Below are 15,765 nucleotides of genomic sequence, written 5' to 3' on the forward strand. Positions count from 1 at the left end.
TTTTCTGAGAATCCAGCAACACGTTCGTTCCGAGATGAGAAGAAACTCGAGACTGAATACAGATTTCTTTCTCGAAGCGGCAGAGAAATTTTTCAGGGAGTAGCTAACCATATTGACCCCCGTGGTTATTGGTTCGTCCGAAGGGGTTTTTAGCAGCAAGTAGGGGGTTTGTCGAGCAAGGAGCAACGCGTTTCATCATCGATGGTGGCTGAGCAGCGTGTTTTGGCAAAATTACGGGCGACTTCCCATTGTTTGGACACCAGAAATTTATGATTACGAGCTACGCTCGCAGCCATATTCCGATTCACATGCCGAGATATTGATCTTAATTTGAATCTACTGGGCGGCGCCTTAATTCAGATCAATTGGCCCACTAATTAATTCGAGAGTAACGACCAATCGCTTGCCATAGGAATAATTAGGAACCACCATTATCGGACTGCTATCAGCCTGGAAAAAAATTAAGCAACTTTTTATAGACCTCACGCGCGGGATGATGCTTCCTAAACTGAATGTAATCAGGAGGACGATGAAGGGATTAGTTATGAAAATATACAGTTGTCGTAGTGAGATACAGTCTTAGAAATGATGTACCGATGAATTAAGTTGCGATAGATGTATGGTATAGAATGACGCATAGAAATAGAAATCGCAGTAAACAACGTTGATAAGGAATATGTAGGAATTCGTTATCCAATTGCGTTCTTTTTGCTTTGAAAAATTGTCAAACTGTAAGGAAAGTATGAAAATTTATACTTTGTAAAAGTAGTTTCATTGATTTGATCAGAATTAGAAAAATATGGTTGGAATAATTGAGAACGCAATTGGCTGACAAAAGGGTGAAGGGTCGAAATGCTTTGTTTAAAATAAAAGCGTCGCATGCTTTCGAGGAAGAAACGATAATGTAAACGATCGTAAATCTATCAAAGAATCAGGAAAATTCTTGATGCAATTGGTTATGCTATGCGTTGCGCGGAGGATCCTTAGCAACGCTATTTCTTTTTTAACAGATCCCGAAATATATGGAACTGCCGAATCATGTTACGAATATCGAGTTTCTAGCAAGTTACAATTATTTATGATGTTATAATTTTTGGACAGGCGTGGGATTTGAATCTATCGCCGTGTAAATATTATAGGCTGCAAAGTTCGAACGGTCTCTCTCGGTTAGCAACTGACCAAGAAATTGTGTTTTCCTTCGAGAACTTATTTATCGGTTCTCCGATTGTCCGATGAGTAAAGACAGCTGCGTGAAATTTGTTGTCCCGGTCCATTGAATTACGGGTCGGTTGCATTTTTAAAAGTATTTCCATCTTGCGCCCACGCAGGAACCATGGAAAGATCGGTAGCAAAAAATAATTCAACTGCAGAATTTTTCTCCTCGTTTTCTGTCCGAGGATTTCGATGACCGAGTCGTAGATATATTTGCAAAGTATTCGTGTCCTTTCTTTATTTATAAAATATTTTTATCCGCTCGATATTGTAGCTTTTTTAACTGAGTGGGTGCAGAAATTTCCTCGTCACGATCTAAAATATTCTTAAGCGACGAGTATATCGTGTGTATTTATCAAAGATCAGGCTAAAGAAACATCCTGCGTTTGCTTTATTAATGTCGTTGACAGACACTTATTAGCGACGAATAATTCCGCAATGATATCATTACTTACGAAATGTCGCTACTTCTGCTAATGTTCATTTCGAAATTTTATATCGGTACTACGAAATTTTTAATGTCTTTGGCTGCAGATCAATAAAATTTCTTTCGAATCTCTATAGTTGCAGTACGTTTTTTGTTACAAGCTTACGAATTCCTTAATTTTCCTATAAAATCACATGTATACTCACGCTAATCCAAACAAGAATTTATCAACAAAATTTCCAATTAAACTCAATCCCATCAAGGTTAAAATTCTCAGTTCATCATCGGATACTCACTCACTCCTTCGATCACTCGTTTCCCTTTCATGGTCCAATGCCCAATGTACCAAGAAACTAATGCTAATCTCAGAGAAAAATCATCTACCAACACGCTAAATCCTCCTTCATCTTAAAATTCTCGACTCATTGTTAAATCGTAATCCACCTCTTCGATTATCCGCTTCGTCATCTTTCTTAACAAGATTCTCGATCGCGATAGAATCTCGTAGATACGTGCACTTACGTTTCGAATCGCTCCTCCTATGTATATGATCCTGTACACGATTTTCGCAACGATTTGTATTATTTAATTTAAGCGAAGCCGCGTTACAATTTCATTTGCATAACCGGTCGCATTATCCGTATGGACGTGGCTCGTATTTTCGCGCGCTCTACGTTAGATAACGGTCGTGACAAAACGATACCGTGCGCAATTAAAGGAACTTCCGAGAAACGAGCGCATAGATCGTTCGGTTTGCCACGGTGTCCACTCGAGGGTAACGAAAAGAAGCAGCGTCTTTTACGCTGGTAGATTCTCTTACTATCTGAAGCATCGTTTCGTGGCTGAATTAGAAACTGCACTTAGTTTTCCTTCGGTGAAAGATACCGGGTGGTTCCGCGTCGTCGTCGAGAGACAAATTGCACGACTGGATTAGACGAATGTCCCTGAGCGATCGCGGCCAAGACTTCCGTTCGAAGAACCTGTTTCGAACCAGTTTCGATCTCGCGGTTTTACTGTATTTTTCAGCCGAGTTCGCGTCTTCGGGTTCCTCTACTTGCCGCCAGGTGGCAGCACAATGACCGAATTTTCTTGTTTCGTGACAATAAACAAATAACACGATACTCTCGTCTGTTATTTATTTTTGAAATTATTATCATAGCGTTTATTTTTTCTTATGTTTCATCGTAAAAATTTCAATTCATGTATATTGCCAAATACCGAAATAAACAATTATGAGATTTGTTTTCGAAACTTTTCGATTTATAAGCTTAAATATTGTACGAAAATTCTTAACTGTGATTGTCCGAAACTCGCTACGTGTTGACCAATGGGCTTTAAAAACGGATCGAAGCTTCGAGTTGTCACGATCGATTATGTATAATACGATAAAATAATCATTCTTCATTCGTGCTTCTTTCTTCGTTAATCTGGGATTTAGTAACAAGGAATTTGTAGAGTCACGTATCGCGTATTCGTAGAGGCGATAGCAAGTATCGGAAAATTTAATTTCATTAACGGAGGTTTTACGCCGAAAGATAGAGCTATTTTAACCGGTTGACAAAAGGCCAATTTCATCGATGTTCCGCAATCGTAAAATCGATATTATCCGCTATTTAGCCGTGACGTTTCGATTAAACTCTCCTATCGAGTGTACAAATATTTTCCTCATTTAGCGTGCTGGTCTGTAACCAGTGTCTGCTGGATAATATTTACATCGGCGCGGCACAAAGTCCAATGAAATCATTACCCGAGACGTCTGTCTCTCTATTTGTCCGTGGCCGACTTTTCGTTCGCTATTTCGCTGAATAATACCGCGTTTACTCTCCTACGTGCTCACGTTTGCCATATAATAAAAATGAGATCCGTCTTGATTTATAGCTTTGATCAGTGTATCTTCAACACAATCATGATACAAAAAATTGACGTTCAATTGCGCGAATCTTATATATAGCGTGTAGTTCTTAGTTTGGTATCGGTTACTCTTGATTTCAAGGAATGTACCTGATTTTACGATTAAAATTAGTCGAAGTTAGCTACTGGAAGCAAGATATTTTGATTTCAGGGAATACACCTGATTTTACGATTAAAATTAGTCGAAGTTAGCTACTGGGAGCAAGATATCTTTCTTAAAGTGTTATTTATTATTTTTATTCAGCGTAAAAAAATACAAGTACGATTATTTATCAATGAGACGAACTGCATTAAAAGTGCAATACAAATGTGTTAATCGGTGGCGCGTGTTGAAGGCACGAAGGGAAGGTAAAGGTAAAGGTTAACGAGTTGGCGAGTTGCGTGCGGCACGTGTGATCCTTGGGGATCATCGTTTGACCGCGAATTCAACCGATATAAATGCGTGTGACAAGCGTGATCCTCTTCTTACCGCGCGTTATTACGTACACTAGTCGGTATTTCGTAAGTATCATCGTGCTCGGAATAGCAGAGTCAGTGAGGAAACGCCAGCTTCCAGCGTGACATCATTTCGATAGACAGAGCTGCTTTCCTCATGATTGCTGTCGTCAAAATCGATAGTTCGAAATTATACGAATCCTCGTACGATAAACCGTTATATCCACTATTGACGAAAGGTGGAAAAGAGAAGGAGGCCAATGTATGAATAAATTTACAAACATTCGTAACCATTTTCTTTTCGAAACAAAAGTCTCGGCTTGCAAAAGTTTTACCGTAAAGTATATTTGAATCGACGATTGATCGTATCGTAAAAATGTAGGGATGTCGGGAGATTCGTATCGAGATTGAAATTCAAAGGTTCAGATACAGGTCGGTTTTCAAATTTCAAACAGAAGGTTGGAAATTAAAGATTTCAAATTTTAAGTGCGTTTCGTTATAATTATTAGAGAAAAATAGGGTTTTATCATTAAAAAATAGGCTCGTAGGGTTTCTAGGCGATACTGCTAATTCAACAACAAAGATTTCTTAACGATTCGCACAGTACAAGCGAGTACGTCGTTAAGTACTTCCAATTAAGTATCCTCGAGTTCGGTCCTTCAAGTCTCATTTTTCCTGGAATTATTCACTCGGTTCTCTGCGTAATACTCGTTCGTAACAATCGAGCGTAAAACAGTGGAGACTGTTCAGAAGAAATTGATTCCTTCTAGGACGATAAACACGATCGATCGGCGGGGGGGGGGGGGGGTGAAGCGGGCGTATTAATTAAATGGTGGATTAAACAAAACGTGAAACGGAATGTGGACAAACGGAATGGAATACAAAAAGAGTGAAAGGGAGAGGAAGAAGAGAGAGAGAGAGAGAGCGCTCGACAAGACCCCGCGGTACGGTTCAAATAAAATACAGCAAAAACGTCGCGTGAATCACGTGGAAATATGCGTACACAGTATGCCGTGTCGTTATATCGTTTTTGCCGGATGGCGCATTGTGTAGTACTTTGTAGTCACGTTGCATGTTTCCCAAACGTCACAATAGCCGTACGCTCGCGTTCGCATGCTACTCGTTGCTATGTATTTCGAACAGTTCCTAAATACGCGTCAATCCTTGGCTCGTGACAAAATATCGTTGGGTTTACACTTGTTTATTCTCCGAATATACGATACGCGAGCAAACAAATGTTACTCGTCGAATCGAGCTAAATTTATTAAAATTTTTCTAACGGAGGACAAAAAATCGTTCAATTTCGTAGATAAGAGGTTTCGTAAAGAGATGTCTTTCAACGTATTTAGCAAGAACAACAGACAGATGTAAGTCGTGTTGAAATCAACTTGATCGATTGAGTTTTCTGAAAATTTCTTGATTTTCGTATCGGTATTTAATTTTTTCAGAAATCGAACCACCAATCTCGATAAAGTTGATCACTTTGTTCTCTAATGTGGTTTGCGTGTCTCGGTACATGACTGTTGCTAACGTGGTAAAACACGATTATTACAAGAATTACTAATATACAAATATCGAGTGATACTTTTAAGCTTTTTTCGGCTCCGTGTAGACGAGCGACTTTTTTACACTGCGTTCTCGCTTCGTCGTTTTTAATTGTGAAAACAACAAAGGAAAACGCGTGACGCAGCAAGAACGCAGCACCGTAAAGTCGCTCGACTGCATTGGCTCGCCACTGTATATGATCGGAATAAAATTCTTCGATAGCCAAACCAAACAGAACAAAACGCTGTTCGCAATCTGGGTGGCTCCAAGTCGACTGTCTCTATTTCGACCTTTGATCCGAAATCTTGGTCAATAACAACTTGAACCGGTTGTGAAGGAAAGATTCGCACGTGGGTTGTTGTGTTAATCGAAGAAATTCATTGAGAGAAAGTTTAAGGACTACGCGTTACGTGCACGCATGGCGTAAGCGTGGAATTTCGAAAATGTTGCATGCTGTTTTAATGCAAACGCGTTCGCCGCGGGACAGTTTTTGTGACACGGTGTGTCATGCAGCGACGTACAACTGTTCTTTAGACACCATGCTGATATGTAACAGTATTACATGCAACACATGGGGCATGACTAAAGAGGTTGAACCGCAGCGTTGGAAACCAGCGTTTCCATCAGCTTATGCATGCCACACGGTACCGTTCCTTCTGTTTCGTGTTAATAATTGATTTTACCGCTGTTTCTGTAATAAATACTCCGTTTTCTTCTTTGCAACGCATGTACATTCAGTGACACGACAACTTAAACGTAGGGACAAGAGATGAAATCTTCGATTTCACTGACTCCGAATGCCTTGGAATTACTCGATACGTTGGATATTTGCAACAAGAATATTACCGTATCAAGCTTATACTGTTTTTCGTATCCTTGACACACTCCTTAATTTTGTCTTCTCTTGATCCCAAGAAAGGAGCACTAGACTCGTGGTCGATTAATTAATTCTCTACTGGTATCATTAGATTATAGGTAGTACTCGATGTTAGGAGTTGCGGTTACCGTAATTACATAACTCTAAGGCGTTTGGTTTCATTCTGAATTCTATGTTTCACACGATAAAGACCATCGTTTATTACGTAAATAATTTAGCCATAATCCAAGCTAAACATCGAAAGCAAAGTTGATCAATTCGCCTTCTGAGAGGCTCTTAGTATGCTCCATAATAGTTCGGATATCGAAGGCTCAGCTACGATTTCGTACATCTGAGCATTGGCTTGTTCGTATTCTGTACCTTCATTCGTCCAGTATCTTTCATATCATGATCTATCGAAATACGTTACAACTTTTTGGATCTTACGATTGTAATACAAAAATCAAGAACGACTACTACCACGTGCTGAAGCTTAAATGCAACTTTGCAGGCATCGTTTCCCGTTTCATGAACGGTTGACGGCAATGGCGTTCTCGTTAAGGATGAGAGAATGTCCAGGATGGTGTAAGAAACCGGGCCAGATGGAATCACGGCGAGAGAGGCACGCAGCGTGTCCTGGTTTCGCGTGTGCCGCGCCTCGATGACGTGTCCACGCGCTGACTCGTCTCCTTGTTTTTGTTTTCCGCCGGCCGTCGCGCGGCTCAGCGCCGCGGCACGCTTTATGCAACGCCTCCGCAGCCCGCGATGAAGCTCTCGTTGCTTGCGCAACATACGCCGATCGCGACCCGCATGATTCACGCGCAAACGACGCGACGCGGCGCGCTGCCCTCTTCTTGCTTCACGCTCTTCCTCGCTTTGCCCTGTAAACCGATCCAGTTTGTTTACCACGCGTGTACTTGGTTTCGAGCAGCCCGGAAGCTCCAGCATTCGGAAGTTTAAAGTAAATAGCAATGGGTGGCGGTGGCGCTACTACTCTTGCAATGGAACTTTTAACGCGAAATGAGAAAATTGCAAGATCGTGACAATTTCTTTGAGCTTGGAACTTTTGTTCCTTTTTGGAGCAAAAATTTTATTATACACGGTGTCTTGTCAACTTTGTTCGCTCGAAGTATCTTTGTTATGTTAAATAATAAACGAAATTGTTACGTTCGTAGGAGTTGCATGGTTGAGAAACAAAGGATTATATATTATAGATTATATAAGGATGGTAATGACACCTTTATAGGTAGGATTTGATGTTATATAGAATTTAGGATAAACATAGTTTAGCCATCCAATTAGTCCTACGATTGCCTCGAAAGATATTAATTGATACGAGATAATTGCCATTTTGATATAAACAGTTCTTTTGGAGATCCCTGAGTTTAGAGATCTTAACGCGTATGATTGTTTCTTTTGGTGTTGATATTTCATAGAACGGTCATCCGTTATGCTATCGTCTGAGATAATCTTCAGAAACAGCGGAAGAAACGATGCTCGGGCTTCCTGGTGCGTAGGTGCAGCAACCTCCGCGTCGCACGCAAACTTAATCTTGTGTGACTGATGAGAAATGTACTTACGCGGCGAGGTTTTAGCTGATGATGTTAGAGCTTTGTTCGTGTAATGGAATTGCTATTTGTACAGTTTATTGGTGTACCTTTCCAAAATGAATATTCTACGTGGCGGCGGATGCGGCGCATGGAATTTCTACCGGTCAACCGTGGAAAGTAACCCCTGTTTATTAAATAGACACTTTGTTAAAGCTTGCGCGAAAGAGTTTACGACTCAATATAAATTTATAATCTGCTGGAACTGCGCTCGTAAACGAGAGTCACGTTTCCTTGTCCGCGTATGTACAGCAACAGTCTGTAAAATGGTTTAGCCAGAATATACCGAAAAGATTGCTACAGTATCCGTACGGAAACTTATGGGATCTTTCTTGCTTCGTAACGCGTTTCATCTCTCCGATCGTAAAGAAAATACAAATTTTAAAAGGCAGAAACGTAAGAAACGAAGCTTTTAATATAATTCCACTGATCCAACATTTGAGAAATAACAAGATTTTTGTTGAATGTTAAAGTTTCCGTATCAGAGCTGGTTTGAAATTTCATGGTAAGCGCAAGATGGATGAGAAAGGATTCTTTAATTTCGAAGGTACACGCTTTATCAAGCCAGCACGTATCAAGTGTGTTTCTGAATCCAGCGAGGGTAGTCAGCCCCGACCTCTTTACAAGATCAGATTATATTACTTATGGCTGTAGAACCTCACGGTCTTGTAAATTTAATCAACGATGCACTTCCGTGAGTTCGCCTCGTGTCGGGATCGATTGCTGCTGCTCAGGAATTTCGCGAAATATCGGATGATATGTCTTGTTCCTTTCCAGGGAGGAAAGCGGCCAGCTTCTTCCTTTTTCTTTTCCTTTATTTTTCTTTTATTTTTCCGTAATAAGATCCGGTCGTTTTACTTTCTCTAGTAACACGAGTCGACGATCTGGCTCGAGGATTCGTTCGTGTAATTTTTATCGATCCGTGTCCGTGTCGACGGTCGAATGGTTTATTCATTAAAATCACGTCCTGTCTTAAAAGAACCCTTCGAATCGCGAAGACATTAAAGGCAGTAACGGTGAATGATCATACGGAAAAGGTACTATCGCCACGAATGACTCATAGAGAGACAGACACCAACTCTTCAGCAGAAATCTCTCTCTGTCGCCTCTACGATTCCACGTACTGCATCTGCATGTTAAGTTAGATTGGCTTCGAGAGAACTGAACCGTAAGCCACTGGAATATACGTTGTCTTCTCCCTCGCATCTTGGTCTCTTCTCTTTCGTGATACACACAGAGTGCACAAACACGGCCGCGGTACAGCGCACGCACACGGCTAGACTCGTGTGCCGACACGCGAGCGCGTGTGCACCCATGGTATTTGCATATTTCAAATTATTTCGAGGAAGATGCTAAGTGGAGCGTCGCTTCTGTGCAATGGACCGATCTTCCCTTCATCTTCGTCGCTTCTTTTCTTCGTTCTCCATCCACCACACCTCCTTCTCCACATTGCTCGTTCTTTTGGCGTCGTTTTGCTCGTCCCTTTTTATAAGTACATGAGTGCACACCGATGTCGCGGAATCGATCCCTCGATTTCTCCGACTGTGTCCTCCCTGTGTTCTCCCTGTCTCGAAAGAATTAACCAGAGAGTTTCACCTTGGCAAACAGAAGCGATAGGGAAACGTCCGTGCGCTGTTCCTTTTAAGCCCTTTCCTTTGAGCCGACGATGATACCCGGATTCTTTAATATCCGATTACCGTCGAATATCCGGATATTTGTTGGCGAGTGTAACGCGGCTGTCGCGCACGGAAATGTAAATATCGCTACGAGCTAAACATTGTCGGTGAATGACATTGTTTGTAAAATATCGGTTTCATTCAGTCGATTACTCTGTCCAAATCTATTGAAATATTATTAGGATTGTTTTTTTAGGAGAATTTTATAACGCAGGAATATTCTTTTTGCGTGTTATACTACGATGATAATGGATGCAAATTCTGACGAATGCTTCTGGCAAAAATCGAACCTATTGTAGGAAACCTCTAAAAAACTTTAACCGCGATAACTTGGCTCGTGCAAGTCTAGCGGATATATCCAAGTTTACATAGTCGTTTCTCGTTCTTTTACTATATAATTTGTCGTAAGGTTGTTTATTGGCCGCTTCGTTACGATCACTTTACGGGATAAGTAATATCGTAAACGTTCTTTTAGCGTTCGTATCTGGTACTCGGCGCCGATGAATCGGCTGGGATACGTTTGCCCATTTACGCCGCTATTCGTACATTCTTTCGTTGCTATTACGACTCTCTCGAGATTACATTAGCCATGATACCAGAAAGATAGCGACATTTGTTCGAAAGTGTCTATTTTTCGTTGCGACGATTCGGTTGCTCCTGCTTGCTTTAAATCTCTACACCCACAACTTCGTCGGTGCTCATTCGAACGAAGAGAAAAATCTTTTTTCGAATTTTTTGCTTGCCTAGTGCACCTCTCTTTCGTCTGGTCCGCCACTTTTGGCGAAAAGGTAAATAAAGACTCGACGACAACCTGGAGAAACGTTGCTCCGGCGTGTTTGCGAATTTGCACGACCGTTGACTGAAATCGTAACGACGGACGAAGCTACACAGGTTCACAAAAGTATTCAAACACTTGTAGGTACCTTTTATGAATGTATTATGTGTGTTATACGAAACGTTTTGCAATTTTATTATCACTGTTACGAGACTCGACTGTAATGATCATATTGGTAAAATTTGAAATAAAATTCAAAATATTTCTAATTCGCAAAAATTGTCTATAATATTTGTCAAGTGTATTTGTGCAGACAATTTTCTACGATTGACACGGTTCCTTGTATGTTTCATCGGTATTCTATAATAATCGATGATGAAGGCTAATGGAAATGGCTTTGCGACAGAAATCATCAAGAATCACCGTCGAGCTTTTCTTACGGCAGAAAAAGAGGAAAGGAATTTACGGGGATACAAGATCGTTGATGATAGATTTATGCATTCCTGTTAGACGGTTGTTTTAAGCGATGATTCACAACCGCCACGGTTTTCCACGATTTGCACTTAGATGACTCGTGTCATTTTCAATCTCTATTATATTCTATCTTTCCGTGTCATCGCGGCTCGTTGTGTAACTGTTATTAACTTAACTCATAAAATGGAAATTGCATCGGACCGTTCTGTGTCCGTTGTGTATGGCACCGTGGTAACCGATACTTAAATCTAGCTTCGATCCAGTTTATCGACAAGCCTAAGTAGAAATCGTTAAAGTCGTCAGAAAAATTCCTTGACACGAGACGTTGGTCGAGATGTATGGCGAGCTGTGTCGGTTTCGTCATAGGCGTGATTAATTCTGACAGTGAACTGGTTTCAAGGATGATTACTTAAAGGCAAAAATTAAACGACCGGCTTCCAGAAAATGCTAATTATAGACTTGACCAAGTCAGCCATAAAACTCTTAACAAGGAAGCCTTTCTTTTGCAGCTATTCTTGGATCGAACGTCACAAGAAGGCTCTTTTAGCCAGTCACATACATACTTTGCTCGCTCTAAGTTCATGCTAATAAATTATGAAAATAGTTAGCTGCGATTTACATACTAACAGAATGATTTCTTTATTTCTATATAAATTTATTTTATCGTTTTATTCGTTTCTATCAATCGAATTGGATTACAATGTTCGTGGTAAATTTCTTTAATCGTAAATTAAAATTGGTCACGGTAGCATCAAGTTTCTGGAGCATGCTAGGTGAATAATTTCCGATCAGCACACGACGTTTGACCAGCTGGCTTGTTCGTAGTTCCTATATTTCGCGCAAAGGTCGATAGAAGTGGAATGAAATGGCAGCTGCACGATGTTCATGTTGTAATCCGTGTTGACCAGCAACGCATTGACCGTAGGTATATGCAGCTTATTAGCGAGATCGTCTTCTTGAAATTCCCCTGTTATTGGGTTCATTTGAGAGCAACGAGTTTTCGCCAGCACACACGCAGTGGTATTCACGTATAATTGAGCTAGTTTGACATCTGTGAGGTTGAAATTGGGGAACATTCGTATGGCTTCGCCGACGCATTCTCTGAGCTGTGCAGAACGTTTGTGGTTGAACGATTATCTGTTAGAGATCAATTTCTCGCGATAACGAAGTCTCTTTGCAAATTTTTTGGCGAAAGATTTGACTTCTTCATGGATTGAAATTGAAGCGTTGCTATATTTACAGCAGTAGTCTTTAAAGCCGAATGCAATCCTTGTATAAAGCGGAAGCACGTATTATGAAATTGTAATACGCATATGTACAGAATTGGATACGTCTACTTACTAGATTTCGTTGTGTAGACGTTTTGAAAAGTCGGATGATATGTACAAAATTTTCACTATAGGTTTCTATGTACAATTTGATTTCTCTGAAATAATAAATTTTTGTGATTTAATTTTTTGCTGTCTCGGATCGATAGGTTCCGCTCCAGGCCTCACGGTGTTCGAATCTGAATTCTGTTCTCGGATGACGCAAACAGCTTTCGATAATTTCTTGTATAATTTTAAATAAAATAATGGCACTCGTCTCGAAATCATCTTGAAGCTTGGTGACGTTCTCAGTTTGATTCGTGCTTCCTGTTTACAATTGCTTCTTTTTATATTTTTATGTGCAATAATAGAATTTATAAATTATCGAACCGAAGTAGCCAGGTGCAGTTGTCTTATTGTTTACTGTACAAAAGCATGCAAAGAAATTCTAAAACATCTCAAGGGTGAAATTGAACGATCTACTCACTAAATTATCCTTGTTCACTTGTCGAACGCACTCGAGGAACGTGCAGTATATCGTCGTAGGATTCGTTCTTGAATTTGCTGTACCAGTAGCGTTCTATTACAAAGGTACAAGAAGTTTAATCAATTTTACGCTCTAAATAAAGCTACGTTCAAAAACTTACGCTCAAGTACTGTTGACAGTGACCATAATCGGTATTATTGAGATAAATATAAGCACAATTAGACATTGCCACCAATAAAGGATATCCAACGGTTTGACTAGAGGCCCGGAAGAAGCATCCGTAACACGCATCTCGACGAACTGTATCTGAGCCTTGCGATTCATTGCACAATTGGTTTAACAATTCCGGAATTCTCACTCTGCGACAATAATTATAAATATACATATATATGCTTATTTACTAGCGATATTCAAATGAATCGACGTAAATAAATCAATTAAGGAGAAAGGTACTGTTTAACGCCCGCCAAGGACCCTAAAAATTTGGACAAGCTTTCCTTTACTAATGGTTCCACCAAGTTGACACCGCAAATTGCGAACAATATTAATACAGGAGATACACGTAGTTTCACCATCGTTGCGCGATACTCGTTGGTCATTTGAATGGGTATACGTTCGTACTAGCTGCTTTATACCCATAGATGGATCTGATAAGAGAACCCAGGAACGTATAACTTCCGGTAAAAGAGCCTCAGGATCTCTATTTTTAGAGAAAATATTGTTTCGATGTTCTATGATGTTTGTATTGTTTTGTGGCTACAGTAATTTTAATGTTATTACAAATTGTAATCATTTAAGTAGAAGATTTTCTATCTAAGTACGTAATAGTAAATTTTGCTTTGTATCAAAGTTCACGTAATAATATTTGCTTCTACAGATCAATTACGTGATCAAAAATACGATAGAAATGCAAGAATCAGTAGTGAAAAACACGTCTGATTATAGCCAGTAAAATATTCTTGTCTGACCATAAACGGTACAATCTACTGCAAGCAGGCTAACTAACAGAATTACTTCTTATGCTTCTATTTTCAGACACGTTTTAATCTTACTATGTTTCCATCTTTTTATGCCGTAATCTTGTTCTTGTTTCAATAAATAAAAAATATTTCAATGTTTTAAGAAAAATTTTAGCATAAAAGAGACGAGACGAGAAGGAAGTTAAGAAATTGTTCAACGATACAAACACACGATTAAGCCGAGAACGATTCAAAGGAATAACGTCTAGAAAATTACTAAAAACATACCACGGCTTAAATTGAATTATTTTTCCGAAATGTTCGTCCTCCTTTCAATTTCCAACGACAGAATGTATTTCGTATCTCGCGGCACCTCAACTTTGTGCGGTCCTGGATGACAATCGCGCGGTGGAAGTGCAACAATTCTCATTACCTCTGTGACCGTGTACAAGCACGTCGACGACCATGCCGTTGGATGTCGTTGTCCTGTAAAAATGAATCGTGAACGAGAGATCTGGGACGGTGGAAGTCGGTGACGAGCGACAGTTCGATCGCGGTACCAGCGAAATCGGCCGGTTTCGCGGATGTGATCCGTCAGATCAGATCTGTCTGACACCATTATTACGTGGCGATATGAGGGAACTTCGTGTCGGGTTGGAAACGCAGTTGTATTCAACGTGGAGAACTATTGGACCTCTATGGAATGCTTTTCACGTGACGTGCCGTGTCGAGATATCAACCAGTTTATTTATTTTTCGGCGTTGGAATTTTTATTTGGCATCAAACTTTGAAAATTTTATTTTCTTTTGGGTAAATGAGATTCTTTTATGATGAAAAATATGCAGGCTGTTTTAAATGATATTCGAGAAGACGAAAATTAATGTTTCGCTTGATCCTTGATTCTTTTTTGTATTTTCAGACAACCCTAATAATTTTGCAACTAATAATTGTCTAAATATTCTAATATTTATCTTTTTTCTTGTTGCAATTTTGTAAACCGTCAAAGCGTTTACAACAAAAATTCCCAGAAAGAATTGAATACCAAGTTTTCTGTACCATTTGATTCCTTTTCTAATCGTGCTGGCATAAGAAACCATTTGGTCGGAATAATCTATACCACACTTTCCTTCATTATATTCAACAACAGCTACTGGTTTTAATGTTGCGAACAAATGAAACGAAAGATCATTCTTGAGACCACCACTTGAGTGATTCGCATTACTAAAATATCGATGGGAGCACCTAGCAGAGAACGCTTGGTACTGCTGTACGCGTGGCCTGACGGAGATTTCCTTGAAAACACGCGTGGCAGTCAACGTGTTAAAACAAAATCATCCCGTGGTACGTTTATAATTGCGCACTTGATTACCACGATCTTTTCAACCATTTGCATTATTTATATACCTGGGAGTGCAGCTGTCGTTATGAAAGGCGTTACAGTCCTTCCTGAACTGGCGCCCTTGTTGAGTATCCAAGTTAAAATGTTACCTTACTACTACGTTGCAATTAGAGCAATAAATATGTTACACCTGGGCCGTATAATTTTTTGTGATCTTATCTGTACCAAACTACCGTATCCTATATGCCGACCCTATATTTATTTTTAAACCGTGCTTTTATATGTGAACAAAACGACTGTCGTCACGTCTATCGTCGGTTCTAAGATATTCTGTAACGAACATGCCTCTTGATGACGTAATTCTTGTTTATTTTCGAGGAAAAGTGCCATTTTCCTTATTGTAGACGTCCTGGAATCGTTGGAAACGATAAAACCAAGAAATCGAGGGTGTAAAACCGCGCGAACGAGAGATGGTTATCCGTGTGGTGGAAAATGAAAAAGCGCGATCGTCAAAGTTCTCTAATTTCGAGTGAGGCTAAGGGGAAAAGTGGGCCACCGTGTGCGTCCGAGACGATACACGTGCCATGGCTATTTATACGGTAGACGGTCGAGCAGGAAAGAGGCGACGTTTAGGACATGCTCGAATGAAGGCAAAAGAACGATCGGATGCGACACAGAAAACTGGGGGAAGGAAACGGTGCAATCCCGATGGAACCAGAATTAGAATGACTCATGGGATTATTTGGGTTTATGTA

The 15,765-nt window shown here is 40.1% G+C and overlaps 2 protein-coding genes across 7 annotated transcripts in view; one reads left to right on the forward strand and one right to left on the reverse strand.

Moving 5' to 3' along the window:
• The window catches only part of LOC126868462 (3-phosphoinositide-dependent protein kinase 1), a 407,826-nt gene that overhangs the window by 4,464 nt on the left and 387,597 nt on the right, over window positions 1-15,765 (forward strand). The gene's annotated exons all lie outside the window — the stretch shown is intronic.
• On the reverse strand, window positions 11,592-14,261 carry LOC126871871 (uncharacterized). Of its 2 annotated transcripts, XM_050631213.1 has the most exons (4): window positions 13,166-13,719; window positions 12,873-13,071; window positions 12,713-12,805; window positions 11,592-12,024 (listed from the first exon to the last, which is right to left on the reverse strand). In XM_050631213.1, the coding sequence occupies exons 1-4, from the start codon at window positions 13,309-13,311 to the stop codon at window positions 11,707-11,709; spliced, it is 756 nt and encodes a 251-aa protein (XP_050487170.1). In that variant the 5' UTR covers window positions 13,312-13,719; the 3' UTR covers window positions 11,592-11,706. The 2 variants fall into 2 exon arrangements, 1 of the variants encoding a protein (XP_050487170.1); XR_007691794.1 differs by lacking the exons at window positions 11,592-12,024; window positions 12,713-12,805; window positions 13,166-13,719 and adding an exon at window positions 13,960-14,261 and having other exon boundaries at window positions 12,956-13,071.

Source organism: Bombus huntii, chromosome 1 (genome assembly GCF_024542735.1).
Source record: "Bombus huntii isolate Logan2020A chromosome 1, iyBomHunt1.1, whole genome shotgun sequence".
NCBI classification, from domain to species: domain Eukaryota; kingdom Metazoa; phylum Arthropoda; class Insecta; order Hymenoptera; family Apidae; genus Bombus; species Bombus huntii.